Below are 18,551 nucleotides of genomic sequence, written 5' to 3'. Positions count from 1 at the left end.
CAACCATGCAGGAAAGAGAGATGAAGCCATTCATTCCTTACCTGCTACCTCCCAAGCTCATATGATCAAAGGAGAGTGTGGGGACTTCGTTCTCAGTGTCAGGAATTTCCAGAGTGTGCCTAGATGACTTGTACTGCAGTATGGCTTAATTTCAGCACACTTATATTTTAGACCAATTGTATAAGACATTCAGAATTTGGTGTTTTTGGGTGCTACTTTCCACAAACAGTGACTAAAGTCAAACTCTTGGACTCCTCTAAGAATAGCTGCAATCAGGATGTTGGTCTTGTGTTTTAGAACAGACTAGGTTTATTCTAGTTGGCCTTCTTCTTTATTCTCCACACACGGGATGTAAAGACCATTCTTCAGCATAGGTTAAGTGTCTTTCATTCTTATTCTATCTACAGACTACTTATATCCTTCATTACTTTTAGACATGGAATTTTACCATGACAACAGAAAAGTAACCAATACTCTGTGTATTTGAGAGGCTGGTTTAGTCAGATCTAACAAATAAGTCCCTAAGCTGTTGATTGAATCACATGGCATTCTGTCCCATGACTTCCTGAGTCAACTTCTTAAGGAATGTGAGTTGACTGATGGCTAGGTGAATCTTTACATATCTCAAAAGCCTCTTCCTATAGTCCATCTTTCTTCTCCCAGTGACTTCAGTATTCCTCTAGAATAAGTTAAAAGTAGGTAAAGCTAAATTCTTAGCCAAAACAAATAACTACTGAGACTTTTAGGATTAAAATATTCTGCTTCTCCGTTCAAAAATGCTTACTCAAGCCCAGCAAAAGCATTACCTTTATGGAGATATGGATAAAAGATGATTCTCGTGTGAACATTTTGTCTGGGATTTTTCACGCATTTGAAGTGGTGAGAATTTATAATATACCCACAAAAAATACAACTTTTCAAAAATTAGGACCATAACTTCACTACTGAAGAGTAAAATTTAAAAGCTTTTGTGTTAGACTTTTCATTGTTATGAGAAAATACCTCACATAAACAACTTAAGCAACAAAATGTATTTCACAGATTCAGTGTCTCGGCCCTCCAGAGTGGGCTGGTGTGGCAGAGTAGCTCACAGCACAGTGGTCCTGGTCGTCATGGAAGCAGAATGAGAGGCTATCTGTGCTAAGCACATTTCACCTTCTCCTGTCTATTCCACCTAAGTGTTTATACTAAGGGATGACCCTATCACACTTTGAAAATAAAACAACCTCAGAGGTGTGCTTTTAATCTCCAAGGTGTTTCCTGTCAGGTCAAGTTGATGATCAAGATTAATCATCGTAGCCTGTTGCCTACTCAATGGGATCATAAGAACATAGTTTTACATGACATTCCTTGGCAGTGGTCTCAGACATAAGGCACACTGTGGTTTTGGTCACTGTGAAAAGAAGGATGCACTCTATACAGGGCTATGGAGAACCCAGAATCAGCTCACAAATAGAACACGATCTTATTTGTAACTTCAGTGTGAAAAGCTGGCCCTTGATGGGTGCTCCCTGAGTTCATCCTCATCAGTTCAGGGTTGTGACTCTTGTACTCACCAAACACTTTGTTGCCTTCGTCTCCCCAATGACTGACAGAGTTCCAGAGATGATAAACTGCTCAGACAAGAGGAAAATGCTGTCAGGTCAATTGTATGTACAAAGTGATGGCAGTGTCACTCTCTGGGGTTCACGACAAACCTCCATGGGAAAAGCCTCAAGGAACAAATGACCAATGTCACACCTAGGCTCTCAGAGGAGGCCCTTTTCTCACATACGATTTAGAAAATACCAAAAAGGTAGATAAGAGCAGAAATATATCCCATTAAAATAAATACTTAAGAGGAAATAAAAACATGTATTGTTGATTTGAAAGGCACATTTGATTTTTAGATCCTGAAGCTTTGGTCTACAGGGAGAGAGAATGGAAAATAGCTATGGGGTTTGTCCCCTCTTTCATTAAAAGAGCTATGACACTCTGATTTTCATGTATAAACCATTAAACTTTTCTCAGTGACTCTCTCTTGAACATGTTGAAGTATCTTTCTAACATGCAATGTTCAATCTGCCAGAATTTTAGCAAGGAGTATTACCACTACCTTCCATTAGGATGCTGGCACATACTTTTCATTTCTTCTATACTTGTGGCTGACATCATACCATCATCCTGGTGTCAAGATGATGCTGGTGTCCTAAATGAATTTGGAAAAGTACTTCTTCTTTCTCTTACATTTTTGTGATAGTTGGAGAGCATAATGCACTAGTTTTAGTTCTTTAATTAAGCAATGATAGTAACAAACACAGAAGAAAAAAAATTGCACTCTCAGTGGCTGGTCCTAGAGACTAAGGTAAATGAGAACAAAAGGAAGCAAAAAGTTGGATGGCTAAAAGCGCTTACCATGGTTCATAAAATCAAAATTACTTTCTCTCATCCAATAAATCAAAGAAAATCAAGAAGCAAACATTCTTTAGAAATTTCAAAAGGGTAGAAATTTTGTAATTTCTGTTCTCGAAAGTTAAGTATCCTATCCACAAAAATAAATGTGGAGTCTTTATGTCTGTGATGCTAGGACCTGTGCATCCCAGGCATGCATTTGACTGCTGAGCTACACCCATGGCTTCGCATGCAGAGGCTTTAGATAAAACTGAAAAACACTAAGTGTCTCTTCTAATACAAGGGATGCTTAGTGATATATAAAGAACACAGCATAGAGAGGAGAGAAAAATAAAGTCACAGCCCTGACCTAGAAATCACTACATCAGCCTCTGATCAGGGTTAAGTCAGCAGGGAAATGATGTCAATAGAATGGACCCTTCAAGGACCGTGGGAGTCTGGCCAGACACTGCTGTCACCTGAACAGTCACCATTCTGTGCTCAGTTAGAGATTAAGAAAATATCTGACAAATTGAAACTTAGCTGGGGCTGGAGGGCGGCTGGAGCAGTAAGGTTTAAGCCAACCAGCTCCTACACCCCTAGGACTATGGTCCATTGCACAGGGTGGAGTGCTTGGCTTAGCTAGCCCTGAAGGTTGTCGAGCTGAAGAGCATCGCACAGAGAATGGCCCTCTCTGAGAGATAAGTCGCTTTGCTTAAGGGTTTCCTGCCGTATATTCCCTTTCCCAAAAAACTGGCAGAGGGCAGGCTGGATAGGTTCCAGGTGTCATGAGCCTAGGGACAGATTCCATGCAAGCCCATTTTAATGTTTTCATTTTGGGAAGTGCGACCTCTATCTTTACCTTCCTAGGGAGTTGCCTTTCTGCAAAGAAGTAAAATTAGGGGGAGATGTAGAAGGCCGCAGCCACATTCTCCATTATCAAGATGGCGCTGACATCCGGCTTCACCACCAGGTGAACGCACATGTGCTCGGTAATTTCCCACTGAGTCCCCGCCTACTCCCGAGGCATCACCTGGGACTGGGAACAATGGACCTATCCAAGAGTGACACGTCCAAAGCAGGGTCTGTTTCCTATATAAGGGATGGGTTCCATCTTATCTGGGTCTCCGCCATGTTGGCTGATGCCCGCTCTCCCAAGGGGCATTAAAGCTTTACTGCAAAAGTATCCTATATGTACCGCGTGGTTCTTGCTGGCGAGACGGTAGCGCGGGACAGGAAACCTCACCTGTGCATGAGAGCCCTCTACCTATCTAGAGGGGAGCTGTGCTCTGAGAGAAGGACCTTCATGTCCTTCTTACCCCAGGCATGGAGCAGATTCTGAGGATTTCCAGTCTATCACCCTTAGTGCCTTCAACAAAGCCATATCCTAAGAATGATAGCATTGCTGCCTGCACCCTCCATTCTCCCCGTCTTGTGCCCACAGAACTCTACTTACACACAAAACTCCGGCAAATGGGTAGGCAGAATTTAACAGGACAGAAATCACTGAGGTAAAGTGTGCGGTGGTTGGAGCAGATGCCAAAATAATGCCCAGACTCAGCACCATCACACCACACATGATCTGGATCGCCTGTTGAAAGAAGAGAGAAGGGAGATTAAAACCAGCAATGACAAGTGGGACCTCTCCACTCCTCCCGCGGTGCTCATGAATTGTCACCTTCTACAATGTCACTGTAAGCACACAGACACTGTGAAAGCTCTGAGGTGAGGGAAGTTCCTACCTGAGAAGTTATGGCCCTGCTAAAACCTCAGGCCATCTTTAGGTACTTCAATCTAGGAACACCTGGCATGCTCAAGAAATTTTCCAGCATCTCCTGGCTGGTGCTAAGTTGTGAACCCTTAGTTAGCAAGTCTCCTGCTCCTTCTTGTGGGAAGAATAGTAAACTGAAATTCCTTCCACTCTGAGCACATTCTAATGGAAACCTCTGGGTGCCACATCTCCCAGAACCCACAGAACACCACACTGAACCAGCCTCTCTGCCCAGCTCCACAGCTGTTCAGTCCAGATGTCCCTTCTAGGAATCCCTAGCCTCTGTAAGGAGAAGGACACTTTTGTTTTCCTGACCTTCTTCACCTCACAGACTCACGGTTCTTGTACATTTGGTCAAGCAATTTTTAAACTTTTGTTACATGTACTTCAAAGGAATCCAGATGATGGTATGCCCAAGACTAGACCAACAGTTTAAGTTCTGAAACTGGGTAACTCAGAGGTCCGTGCAGATAGTGTTAGAACAGACAACACCGAGAAATAATCTTAGTTTTTCTCACAGCACAAAATATATGTTCTTTCTCATACCCTCCATTTAAACCCCAAAGAGTGCCTTTAGTAAATCTGGGATGAACACGTAGAGGAAAACCAGTGGTCTTTTTGTGCTGTCACTTCTCCCTAAAGGGGAGAAAGGTATTTTATACTCAGTGAGCACCAAGAATGTATCTACAATACTTTCAAAAATAAATACTAGCAAGTATTCTCTAAAAATGAAAAAAAATAAATTAAACAGCAAAATCTCAACAACTCATATTTGCAATAAGGAGAAATACTTGTTAATATGTGGAAAGCCTTAGAGATATACACAGCATGCCGTGGGTTTTCTACAGGTCTACAGACTACTCTGTGATCACTTTGTCAAAACTGAAGGCTGTCCATTCCCCACATCTGTTTCTAGTCCTCAGACACAGTGTTTCCTTCTTTGCCCTCCACCCACTCCAGAGCGTCCTGAGTTTGATTTACCGCAATCACTTTGATCTCTGCCTTTAGAAATTTCTTCAGGTTGTCCTGCAGCTGGTGGGTAGGCTGGGGTTTGTCTGTTTGGGGAAAGTTAACTCCATTTGGTGAAATCACTGTGACAGTCTCATTGGTCACTACTTGTGGGATCATGACGGAGCTTCCAAGGCTAGAAGAGAAAATGCACTCTGCTCTTAAAAAGAATTGTACTCATTGTACTATTTTGTTGTCGTTGTTGATTTGCTTATTTGTTTGATTGGTTTTGTTTTGTTTTTGGTTGTTTGTATTGCCTATTTGCTTGAGAGAGAGAGAGAGTCAGAGAGACAGAGACACAGAGAGAAAGAGAGGGAGAGAGAGAAGGTATAAAGTTGAATGGGAAGGAAGGATTAGACTATTGTATAAATTTTCAATTAAAAACTAAATGTTTTACTATGAATACAATAAAATCCAAACAAACAAACAAACAAAATGAACTATGTTCCCAGGGTCTGCCGCCACCTCCTGATTGTGCACCTTCCTGTGTTCCTGACCTGTCTTCTGGCAGACGAAACTGGTGGTTTGGAGAAAAAAAAAGACACCACACCTTGGATTCCTGAGATCTTTCCCCATGATATTAGGCCCACCCCGCCGAACTGAGATAATAAACACATCATACGAAGAGACAGCATGAATCCTCAGGGGTTCCTGGGTCCACACCTAAACATTCACACAACATCTGTACAATAGAGCTCCAGGTCTATCCTCAGTTCTACCTAGTTTGAGTGCATTTTCTTTATCTGATGACTTTCACCCTAGGTTACTCTGTGGTCATGAGATATTAGAGTTCAGCCTCCATAACTTTTCAATTCATGCTACATAACATTCAAAATCCTTCATCCCATTTATCGGTTTTGTGAATCTAATAGTACCACGTTTAGAATTAGCAGTTTATATTTTGTCATATTTTCCTAGACGTTATCTTGTAGTGTGTTTAATCCATGAAAAATCCTTTCTGTTAATTAACAAAATCATAATCAGGAAGAAAATCCAGAGTCAAATGTTAGTTGTACATATGAAAGTAATTCATGCTTTGCCTTTACACAGTTGGGTGCTGTACCCCAGCTCTCTCTGACTCTCCCTATTTCCCCCTCTGCCATTGGCAGCCTATGTCTGATTCTCTTCAGCATGGAGAAGCAGCTGGATGCAGTGGTATGAGAAGTCCTCATACCCTGAGGTTCAAGGTCAGACCCGTGTCCCTGTTAGTTGGAAGGACCAAGTTGTCTGTGGAATTGGTTTCTGAGCTCAGGCTGATGATGTACAATATTTTGATTGCACTCTGACACTCCCAGTTCTACCCAGTGAAGTTATGCGTTGAATCTGTGAGCCTGTGAGCCGAATCAGTGACTAGTCGGCTGGAATTGGCCATAGAGATGCCAGCAACTTAGATAGAGAAGACACACAGGAAGGAAAGGGTGTGGACTGGAGTTTGAGCTTCATCTTGGTTTTGCCTGGAGGGAAGGAAATGGTCTCTTGCAGTGTTTCTGGCCAAAAAGCAAGGTCAGCTAGCTGCTACTCAGCCTCTGTGTGCTAGTAGGTTTTCACCTGAATCTTTGACTTCTGAGTCTCATTGGTTAACAGAATGACAGAGATACTTAATTCAAACCTATGTGGAAGTGGCAGAGCCTGGCCTTGGCACCAGAAGCCCTGCCAGGTCATGGCCTGAGTGACCAGCAGGGTGCTGACTGAGGGCTTGTGGGGTGGCAGATGATAATTAAAATAGCAACAGATTAATGAGTATCAGCTAAGTCAAGAGGAAAACATCAGCTTGGCTTTTTCTCTCTGTGCTGTTCTCAGCCCTTAGGCTGCCCAGTCAGTGAATGGCCTGAGAGTCTTTGCAGGTACAAGAGTTCTGCTCCCAATAGTCACATGACCGTAGGTTGGTGATCACCAAGATCATGCAGCTAGAAAGAGCAGGGACAGAGGTAAGCCAGATGCCTCTTCCCTTCTCCCATTTAGTTCTGAAGAGCCACAGGGTCTCCAGCGCTTTCATGAGCATTGGCAGTTCCCCCTATCGCAGTCCCAGAAAGAGAGTACTGCACAGGCAGAAGTCTCTTCATGATTGCCTACCTGTGCCTGTGTCTCCCAGTCCTCCCAAGCTGGGTCCTCAGGATCCGAAGAGCTTTTAATGCTGGGTTCTCTTGGTCTGATCCTTGGTTCCTGTTGGTGAAGTTGTGACTGTCCCCAGCCCTTCTTCCTCTTTCAGTGTTCACTACCACGCAGAACGGAATGCGTACACACTGTGACCATGTCAATGCAGCCGTACTTCCTATTTCAGTAACTTTCAGGAACTCAGAAAAATCACGAATAGAACCAGTGCTGGGAACGTGTAGGGTGTGAGCGCCAACACCCACCAGCTCCAAGTAATGCTCAAGTCCATGTTCTGGAACCTTACTTGTCAATGTGTTAAAGAGAGAACAGCAACAAGCTGGGGAAGCCCATGAAGATGAGAGAAAGTGACTTTGCAAGACCTGTCTTGTTTTTAAGTAGTATTTAATGAACTGTTTTGATTGCTAATGGTATTCCAAGTCATAGAAATATTGATGCTAAAACATCTCAACATATATAAAATAGTATAATGATAATAGTAATCATAACCTTAGGTTTTGAGGGACTATTTAATAATATTTAATCAATTGTAATTATTGAATAATTGAACATATTATAATACTTATGTTACTTGTTTATTTATACTTTTTTAAAACTAATTTAGCAGCCTCTGAAAAAACTGCAAGCAGCCATTCAGTACCCACTTTAGAACTCTTCTAATGTTCTCCTTCTAACCTGTGTCTAGACCCCTGGGCTTTTCAACAACGGAGGTGCCCTGGAACAACTGGACACTACTAGGAAAGTAACATACGGCAGAGGAAGAAGTGGGGAAGTTTCAACACACCATGAATGACTTTGACAGTCGCTCACTCAGGATGCTGTCATGAAGACAGATGTCCTGTGGCTTTCAGTCCACAGTTCAGAAGCTGACTTTGATAATTAATAGCACGGGGTGTAGGACCCGGTCTACCCTTGCTCCTTGGGGTGAATTTCTAGGATGGCTTCTGGCCAGCTGCATAAGCATCCTGTTTGCTCCCATGCTCCTTCTGCTCTAGCCTATGGATTAGCTGTAGGGCATTGTTTCATCTTTGGTATGGTAATTTCCCACCTGCCTGGGAGGAAATCCTTTTGCAGCAGCCTAAGTATATTAGTTTTGCAAAATCTGAATAAAGTGGCATTCAACTGATCTCTTTTCGAATGACCCAGGTCTCTTCTGTGTTTCTTTCAATCTCCAGGCCTTTGCCCGGACTCGTGATCGGTAAGGAGGCGCAGGAACTGTACCGAGTGGGTAACGCAGACTCTGGTGTTACACAAGGGAACCAGAAAGAGATGCAGCAACTGCATAGCCACACTCTGGAAACTTCCTTCTTCCTGTGCTTGAAAGTCCTAGATGTAGCTTAGGAGAAAATTAGAAGAGTGCTGCTTCTATTCTAGATTCTAAGAAATCCATAGAAAGGGACTTTCTTGATCTGGATTGGTTCTCCTTTCCCGGGATGCCATTGTCACCGTCCTTCCCATCATGTCCTGTGGGCTCATCACTGTCCTTCCCATCATGTCCTGTGGGCTCATCACTGTCCTTTTCCCATCATGTCCTGTGGGTTCATCACTGTCCTTCCCATCATGTCCTGTGGGTTCATCACTGTCTCAGAACCCAGTGAGTTAGTGAAGTGCAGCTATTCTGAGCTTTGACAAAGCAGACTTGTGGCCTCTTGAGGGCAACCACACCCACTTTTGTCTCCAGCAGAATGTGCTAAGAAGCAAGTTAAATCTGTCCACCCCAGATTCCCTCCCCAGTCTGTTTTTCATCTGCACACTCTCACAATTTTAAGTGTACTGAAAGACTCCTGTGGGCGTCTTCCCTCGGGAGAGACCCCATGCCCAAAGATCAGTCGAAAACACGCAGCCGGATGCAAACAGCAAGAGGTTTATTGGATATTGGATACACAGGTACCTGGGGCGAACAAGTCTCTCGGAGGACTTGCGCGCCCACCGGTTGGGGGTGAGGGGTTTTTATAGGAGAGCAAAAAGCGAGGTTTACAGAAGCGAGATGCAGGGTGGTAAATTCTTAACCTAGATAACAATGAGGGGACTACTCAGCAGTTTACTGTTTCTCTCATCCTGCCTCCCCCTTTCCTGGCTGGCGACCAGATGTCTGATTGCACAGCCCCTGACTCGTGACGAGCCCCGCTTTATACGTGACTCAGGCCTCGCAATCCTCTCTTTCTTTGTTTTCTATGACCAGTTCATAAATTCCCTGTTTTGCAGCCAGATAAGGCTGTCCTTGCTCTAACCTCAGGTATCTTTGCTTAGCATTCCGGAGGTCCTGAATTCCGGAGGTCCTTAATTAAGCCTGTTATTTGCTCAGCATTCCGGAGGTCCTGAGCTAGTTATCTATGAACCTTTGCAAAACGGTATAACTGTGGTTAAATCGAGTTGGGGTCCTTCATTCCCCCATCTTTTCTAGTGCCTAGTTCTAATCATAGAACTAGATTTCAGTATAAAGCACTGTATTGGAGGTGTAACATCCAAATCTGAACAGCACTTGTTCTTTTTCTAATAAAGGTAATATCCATAGCAGAAGCAAAATTAGGAGTGGTCCCATAAGGGAGGATATCAAAGTAGTCATCCAGGGAGATCTATTCGCATAATCCTCCATCCTTTAAGAATAACAAATCTAACCCCCTTCTATTCTGTAAGACCATTTCTGAGAGGGAAGTCAATGACTCTTCGAGTTTGGAAACAGATTGTTTTAAAGCTCTCAAATCTTAATACATTGAAGTACTGAGGGGCCTGTATTAGGGCAACAGTACCTGTCCCAACATCGGCAGCTTCTCTAAGGCCCAGGATTACTGCTAGTGTCAGAGAAATAGGTTCTCGTCGAAAGCGAGTTGGGTGCCTGTCAAACTCATACCAGTTGTGCAAGCACACAGTAATCTTTGGTATCATCAAAAATTAACATTGACATGCAAGGCATCAAGCCTGTACTACAAACCCATCATCTACCTAAACCAGGAACCCATCATCTACCTAAACCAGGAACCAAGTACTAGGCGTCAGGAGTCTTAGGGCCCTTTAGAGTCTCATTACATAACCTCAGTAAGAGTCTGTCTATGATTAGTCCTCTAAACCCAAGCCTTTTGACTGGTAGCGTTGTCAAAAGCCTCGGATACTGTAGTTTGGGTAGTTCAGGAGCTCGCTTCATGTGGGAGGCGTGGATCCAGGCAGAGATGCATACTTCTTTCAGTTGTTTTCAGATCTGGTGTCTCTCCATTTCAAGGGCCTTTAGATGGGGAAAATAAAGGTCTAGAAAGAATAACATCAGGATTATACATTTCATCCGACTCAGTGAGCAGTGGTGGTTCTCCACATAGGATCTCATAAGGGATGGGTTTAAATCGCCCTGGGGTATTCCAAACCTGGAACAGGGCAAAAGGGAAGGAGGGCTGTCCAGTCATTTCCGCAGGTCTCTTTTTAGAATTTTATTTATCCTTTCTACCTGTCCTGACTCTGGGGTTGGTAAGCACAATGTAATTTCCAATCAATCCCCAATTGGGCGGCCAGTCCCTGACTTACCTGGGCAACAAATGCAGGTCCATTATCAGACCCAATTACCTTGGGTATCCCAAACCTTGGGAAGATTTCTTCTTTGATCTTCTTAGCCACCGCATTGGCTGTCTCAGTCCTGGTAGGAAAAGCTTCTACCCAGCCTGTAAAGGTATCTATAAAAACTAATAAGTACTTGTTGCCATGTCTGGCTGGCTTAATTTCTGTAAAATATACTTCCCAGTAGGCTCCAGGCCAATCGTCCCTGAGCCTCTTCCCAGGAGCATATATGGAGTGTCCTGCATTAATTATAGCACAGGCCTTGCAGTTTTTGACTACTTCTTCTGCCAAGACAGAGAGTCTGCCATCTGATTTCCTTTAGCCACAGCATCTCAAGCTTTTTGGTGTCTTGGACAAGTATATGTCTTTCCCTGCAGATGTTAACAATCCTCTTCGTCTGTATATTGCTCCATGAATATGAGCAGTGGCAAAAGCATACCTGCTGTCAGTGAAGGTGCTGAGACTTCTCCCTCTGCCACTCGTATCCAAGCCGCAAGTCCGGCTTTTTGTGCCAACGTCCCTCAGGGAGGCTATGCCCAGGCCATTTGCTTCCCATCCACCACTGCTGTCCCCGCCTTCCGCTTACCTTCGATCACGAAGCAGCTGCCATCCGTACACCAGCTCGGACTTTCAGGCCACGGCTGATCCTTCAGATCATTTCTGGTGCCAGCTTCTCAGCGCATTGATGAGTAGACGAGATGTCATCAGTCTCAGGCAGTAGGGTAGCGGGATGGAGGACAGCAGGGGGAGCGAAGGTCACTGGTTCAGTCAACAAAAGGCTTTAATCACCTCCAGCCTGGTTTGAGTAAACCCGATCTGGGCCTTCAGCTTCGTTAGCAAGTCTCTTTCTAATAAAGATAGGACGCTCAGGGATAACCAGGAAGGAATGAGTCATTTGTCCTTTCCCCAAATCTACAGTTCATGAGGTGGTCCACAGATATTGTTTCTGTCCAGTTGCTCCAATTACTATAGTCTTTTATTCTCTCCCCTCTAATCATCTTTTGCTAGGGCCAGTACCTTAGAGTCCCTTCCTTTCTTCTTTGGGCAATTTCTTGCCCAATGTTCTTTTTCTTTGCAATAAGCACATCGTCCTTTGTCCAAGGGGTGCCTGTCCATGTTCATCTTTGGTCTTCTGTTGCCCAGGTTCCCTATCTGTCTATGTTCTATCTTTTCTTTCTCTCCTACCATTGCGGCCAAAATTTTATCAAATTTCCCTTTTGTCTATGATCCCTCCAGTCCTCTTTCTTCTGCCTCCATCTCTCTCTCTCTCTTTTTCTCTCTCATGCTTTTCTTTCTCCGTCTCTCATTTATGAAACATTTTCTCTGCCTCCTTTAAATGCTCAAGAAACATAGATGGCAGAGCCCTGCGGTGATGGACTGTCAGCTGCTCCCTACCTGCTTTAAGTTTGACCTTAAAAACATACATGGGGAACTAGATAAGGCCCATTTGTTTACATATTTTTTAACCAAAATTTTCCTTGCTTTTAGACAACACAGCAAAAATTTCTCTTGCTTTTTAGACAACATAAAAACTCTTACCAAAGTCTTTCTTGTGGTTTTTCTCAGTGGGGATATATGGCTATATTTTAAACAAGAACAGCATACAAGAACAGCATATAAAATCCTATACCAGTGTGAAACATTTGAGATCAACAATAGGCTCTTTTTTAAAAAAAAAATAAAACATTAACCAATGATAATTCTTAAATAAGAACAGTACATACCAGTACGAAACATTTGAGACCACCAATTTTTTTTAACATTAACCAACAATAATTTGTAACCAGCCTCTATAAATGATGACAGATATTTATAATATTTATAACCCATAGGATCTGAAAGAGCTCTTCATAGGTGGAGTTAAGCCTTGGCCAGCTTTGACCAAAGGTTTGAGGCGCATAGCTCCCAGGGCACTGAGGGAAAAAGATTGTTAACCTCTTTAGGTCATAGCACTTACTCCGTAGCCACGTGCTTGGGGCTGAGGCTGACTCTTTTTTTTTTTTTTTTGAAATATACCCTTATGCTTATGGCCATATCTCTAAAGTCTTGTAAGTGATCACAATAATATCAAACTCAAAGAAGTCATTAAGTCAGTCAGCGTCAGTCAAAGGCAATACATAGACACAGGACAAAGACATCAAACAAACCAAAGACTTCAAGCTGCTTCACGGGTGTGACCAGCCCCATTTCCAGTCTGGGCCGCATTGTTGCAGGAGTTACTCATCGGGGCCGGGTTGTGGGCGCAGCCGCCGGCGGGGGAGCCGTGAGGGAGCCGGGCTCAGGCCGCACCCCGGGCGCCGGCGGGGGCAGCAGCGAGCCCCCGCGGCCTGTGAGGGCGGCTCAAAGGCAGGGCGGCGCGGTCCCACTGGAGTCCCGCCCGCAGGGCGGCCCTGCACGCGCCGCAGCGGCCCGCAGACAGCGAGGGGGAGGGGAGAGGGAGGCCTTTGGGGCCGCGCGGGGAGGAAGACATTGGAAGGCAGCGGCGGGCGGTCAAGCGCGGGAGGGGCCGCAGAGGAGCGCCAGCCCACGGGGCCCTGCGAGGTTTGAGTCCTCGGTCCCGCAAAACAATGCGCAGCGCGCGGCGGAGCTCTCCTGGCCCGGGCGGGCGGTCGTGGGCGGGGACTCTGCCGCTTGCCCTGGGCTCGCCGGTCGGACTACAACCTCGGCCGCCGGCAAACCTCGCTCTCCGCGGCGGGCGCGGCGGGAGGCCTGGCAAGCTGCTGGCCCTCAGCGGTTCCCGGCCGCTCGCTCAGGCCTGGGCGCTCAGGCTTCCCTTAGTCCTCCCACGCACGCCACTGCGCTGGGGGTGCCGATCTGTAGTGAGACTTACAAAGGGTAGTTAGAGACTGCCCCCTGCTGGTGTTTCAATAAACAAACAGACAAACCATAAAAATGCACAATAGAACAGACTGACAATCAAACACGCTGCGCAAACGGAGGCTACTACGAAGGGGCTCCGGACACCCCGCCTCCCCAAACGAACCTCGTACCTCGGACAAAAGTCCGACTCTGGTCGTGGGTTCTGACAAACGAGCCCCGTACCCTCGGACAAAAGTCCAATTCTGGTCGTGGGTTCAGACAAATGAGCCCGAAAAATCGAGCTCCCAAACTCACTCGGGACGTCTCCCAGGGTGCGGGAGGAGGGGGAAAGTCCGAGCTCGTCAGCTCCTTTCCGAGGCCCGCCCAAATACAAACCGACCCAGCTGAATCACACAAATTCAAATTCGCAGCACAACAATCAGACGCAAAAGATGTAAGACAAGTACAGGACATAGAACATAGAACATAGAATTCTGACCAGCTTACCTCACCTCCCGGCAGTGATTCGGCGGTCTCTGGGATAGGGGCCTCAACTTCCCGGCCAATGCACCAAATGAAAGACTCCCGTGGGCGTCTTCCCTCGGGAGAGACCCCATGCCCAAAGATCAGTCGAAAACACGCAGCCGGATGCAAACAGCAAGAGGTTTATTGGATATTGGATACGCAGGTACCTGGGGCGAACAAGTCTCTCGGAGGACTTGCGCGCCCACCGGTTGGGGGTGAGGGGTTTTTATAGGAGAGCAAAAAGCGAGGTTTACAGAAGCGAGATGCAGGGTGGTAAATTCTTAACCTAGATAACAATGAGGGGACTACTCAGCAGTTTACTGTTTCTCTCATCCTGTCTCCCCCTTTCCTGGCTGGCGACCAGATGTCTGATTGCACAGCCCCTGACTCGTGACGAGCCCCGCTTTATACGTGACTCAGGCCTCGCAATCCTCTCTTTCTTTGTTTTCTATGACCAGTTCATAAATTCCCTGTTTTGCAGCCAGATAAGGCTGTCCTTGCTCTAACCTCAGGTATCTTTGCTTAGCATTCCGGAGGTCCTGAATTCCGGAGGTCCTTAATTAAGCCTGTTATTTGCTCAGCATTCCGGAGGTCCTGAGCTAGTTATCTATGAACCTTTGCAAAACGGTATAACTGTGGTTAAATCGAGTTGGGGTCCTTCAGTACTTAAAGACATTAATAGAGTACTTGAGTTAATGCCTGTAAGATCACCATCACAAAGGCCCGCATAGTGACCTAAGAGTGGTAGTTTTTTCACACCACCCCATATCTTCCCCATCCATCTATTCCCACCATCAACCTTCTCTTCTCCCCAACCTTGGGTTTTTGTGCTTTGTTTGGAGAGGGGACTTCTGCACTCCAAGCCAAAGGCTGCTCTCCCTAGTCTCAGCTTAGCTCCATCTGCCCTTTCATGCTCAGTTGTTTTCAGGGTTTGAGTCAGTGCCTGTACCAGGAGACAAAAGACTATTAACAATAACACACTCTGTCTGTCACCTAGGACCCTCTGTTCACAATCTCCTGTTCTCTCTAAGCACCTTCGTAAATGCTCTGCCCCTCTGCCCAGTTCCATGAGAAATGCCTCTTCATAGTTTGCATTCATTTAGGATTTCTCTTTCCCCCCTTTTTTCCCCAAGTCAAATGCACATTCTTTGTTTTGGTGATTAATTAGTTTCTCTTTGCTTAGTTTTCTCTACTGTGTGCTACCTATTGTATGATCTTTTGTAATGTGGGGTTTTTTTTTTTTACTAATTATTATGTTTTCTGGATTTGATCTTTACTTTCCCCTTCTAAATACAGGCATATGGAGTTTAACCTGCCTTATTTCTACTTCAAATTTTTTTCCCTAGAATCTCGATCTTCTTCATTTAATAACGATCACTCATAATTTTCTCTGAATATAGAGCTTATATATTTAGTCTCTTCTACTCTTCCACCACTCAGATTTCTATAATATTTTTTCTTCTCCTACAATGTTATAAATGTCCAGTTTTATTAAAGACGCAAACAATTAATATATCAACCAATTGTTGTATGTTTAATAATTTTAAAGGTGTTAAAAGCTTGAACTTATTTCTTCTTTGGTTCTATGATGTAGGGTCTTCTGTAACCCAGGTTGGCTTCTAACTCACTGTGTAATGGAGGTTGGCCTTCTGCTGGGATTCTAGGCCTGTGTGCCTAGATTTAACAAATTTATGGTAGATATTTATCTACATGTGTTATATATGATCATTTCTTTTCATTTCCACTGGCTATATTTCAACTCATCTTTATCAATTTATTCATCATCAATTTATTGTTCATTCATCACACATGTCTTACTGAACTACATGCGCTCATCGTGCTCCTGATTTTACCTATGCATTTCACTAGACTGCATGACCGAATCCCTACTACTCACCAATTGGTGAGCTTCACTGAACAATAACTGTGTTAATAAATGTACTGATGAATCAAACAGTATGCATCCTTTTTATAATACATTGCCTTTGAAAAACCATTATCATTAGGATGCAAAATATTCCCACATAGAAAATTATATATCATGTTAAAGTGTGTATATATAGAGAGGAGGAGTTGGTAGATGTATATAATGCCCAACTGTAGCTGTTGAAGATTCTAAAAAGAACTATGAGCCAAGTATTTCCTGATTAAGGTTGGTGAAATTCCCAGGCCACTTCCTCATTTTCTTTTTACTCATGCTGTAGACACACAATAACGCTCACTTATTCCTCGATGACTTTCCAGAAGGAATGTGTGTGAGACTGACCCCAAACAAGAAAATGGGAGTAGATTCTGGAACTATTCAGAAACATTTTCAAGATGCCTCTTCTCTGGGCTTGTGTGTGTAACTTCCCAGTTAAACCAGTTCACTGTTTATCCTTTAAAACTCAGCATCTCTTTAGCCCTGGTCACAGAGATTCTCCTGCCTCTGTCTCCTGAGTGAGAGGTTTAAAGGTGTGAGCCACCACTACCTGGTTCGACATATTATTTTTTATAGACCTATTTATTTAATTTTTTGTGTTTTGTGTGGTCTGTGTATGTGTTCCACTTGTGTGCCTAGTGCCTGCAGAAGTCAGAAGAGGGCATTGGATCCCCTCAAACCTGAAATACAATGGTTGTGACCCACCATGTGGGTGCTGGGAGCTGAAACCAGGTCCTCTCCAAGAAGAAAAAGAGTTCTTAACTGCTGAACTATCTCTCCAGTTCCATTTCTTATGATTTTAGTGTTTTTTTTTCCTTGAGAACTATCATGATGCACCTATACTAAAATTTAGTTTAATGTTATAAGTAAAGAAATAGAAGTAGGTTTGTGTTTGGATAAGGTTTTGGATCCTGGAACACATCAGTACCTGAGGTTTACATCCTGGCAAACAATTTAAATGAGGCTATGCTAAACTAACTCAGTGTCACTTCACCTCCTCGGAGTCTATGTGGTCTCTCAGGTACCACATAAAATATGCTCGCAAAGAAAGTGTGTGTGTGTGTGTGTGTGTGTGTGTGTGTGTGTGTGTGCGCGCGCGCCCAAGCGCTGTGCTTCCTCCATCAAAATCCTTGCACTTTTGGCATTACCTGCTTATGTTCTAAGGAATAGAGTCTGGTTTCTTCTGAAAAGGAAGATAGTATGTTTAAGTTTCCAGAGTCTACTGATGAGCTATTGCTATATACAGGAGTATATGATGCTAATGGAGGATGATGGGTTTGCATTCAAGGGAAAAAGTTTTCAGGTTCAATCTGATGCTTAATAAATAAAGAACAAAAGACAAAGTTCTATAAGCAATTAAGACAGATTCAACAAAAATGGAATAAGAATTTAAAAAAAGATAAATGCCTTTAACTTCTTGAGATTGGTTTTGGGAAAGATTTAAAAAGGAGTTAAAAATATTTTAACAACCTAGGTGCCCCTCAATAGAAGAATGATTAAAAAAGGTGTGGAACATATATACATTAGAGTTTTACTCAGCGGTAAAAAACAATGACATCTTGAATTTTGCATGCAAATGGATGGACATAGAAAACGCTTTACTGAGTGAGGTGACCCAGACCCAAAAAGAGGAATATGGTATGTACTCACTCATAAGAGGATTCTAGCCATAATTAAAGGTATTTGAGCCTATTATTCGTGATCCTAAAGAAGCTAAATAAGAAAGTGAACCTGAAGAAAATCATGTAGTTATCCTCCAGGAGACTGGAAGTAGACAAGAGTGCCAGGCAACCTTGGGTGCATGGGGGGGAGGGGGGGATTGTTGGAAGGGGAGAGGGTTAGAGAGAAGGGAGTAGGGGAGGAATGGGGAAAGCTCAGGGGATTGGGATGGGAGGGAGGGAGGGAGGAAGGATGGATATGGGAGCAGGGAAGTATATATCTCAACTAAGGGAGTCATTTTAGGGTTTACAAGAGACTTGATTATAGAGGGGATCCCAGGTCCAAGGAGCGATTCCCAGATTGTTCGCTGGACGGAGGAGAGGGTGCCTGAACCGGCCTTGGCCCATAACCATACTGATGAATATTTTGCATATCACCATAGAACCTTCATCTGGCGATGGATGGAGATAGAGACAGAGACCCACATTGGAACACTGGACTTAACTCCCTAGGTCCAAACGAGAAGCAGAAGGAAAGAGAATGTAAGCAAAGAAGGCAAAATCAGAGGGAACCTTCACCCGTTGATGGATGGAGATTGAGACAGAGACCCACATTGGAGCACTGGACTGAGCCCCCAAGGTCTAAATGAGGAGCAGAAGGAGGGAGACCATGAACAAGAAAGGCGGGACCGTGAGGAGTGCGTTCACCCACTGATACAAGGGGACTGATCTAATGAGAGTTCACCAAGGCCAGTTGACTGGGACTGAACGAGCACGTGATCCAACCAGATTCTCTGAATGTGGCCGGATTCTCTGAATGTGGCTGGCACGGGGTCTTTCTGAG

At 44.3% G+C, this 18,551-nt stretch overlaps 1 protein-coding gene across 3 annotated transcripts in view; it reads right to left on the bottom strand.

The window, feature by feature from the left end:
• Positions 1 to 18,551, bottom strand: part of LOC148121405 (membrane-spanning 4-domains subfamily A member 6B-like) — a 78,803-nt gene that overhangs the window by 4,902 nt on the left and 55,350 nt on the right. Inside the window, exons 1-4 of one of the 3 annotated variants that reach the window (XM_087908105.1) lie at positions 7,223 to 7,385; positions 5,123 to 5,285; positions 3,827 to 3,961; positions 1,557 to 1,613 (exon numbers count right to left, since the gene is read on the bottom strand). In XM_087908105.1, the coding sequence (XP_087764231.1) occupies positions 1,557 to 1,613; positions 3,827 to 3,961; positions 5,123 to 5,269 (339 nt within the window). In that variant the 5' untranslated portion in view covers positions 5,270 to 5,285; positions 7,223 to 7,385. Of the gene's footprint in view, positions 1 to 1,556; positions 1,614 to 3,826; positions 3,962 to 5,122; positions 5,286 to 7,222; positions 7,386 to 18,551 lie in introns of those variants that run through there. The other 2 variants (XM_087908104.1, XM_087908103.1) reach the window with 2 other exon arrangements.

Source organism: Myodes glareolus, chromosome 7 (genome assembly GCF_982192425.1).
Source record: "Myodes glareolus chromosome 7, mMyoGla1.1, whole genome shotgun sequence".
Lineage (NCBI taxonomy): Eukaryota > Metazoa > Chordata > Mammalia > Rodentia > Cricetidae > Myodes > Myodes glareolus.
Note: the sequence above shows the minus strand (reverse complement) of the source record. Positions and strands in the feature narration are given on the sequence as shown.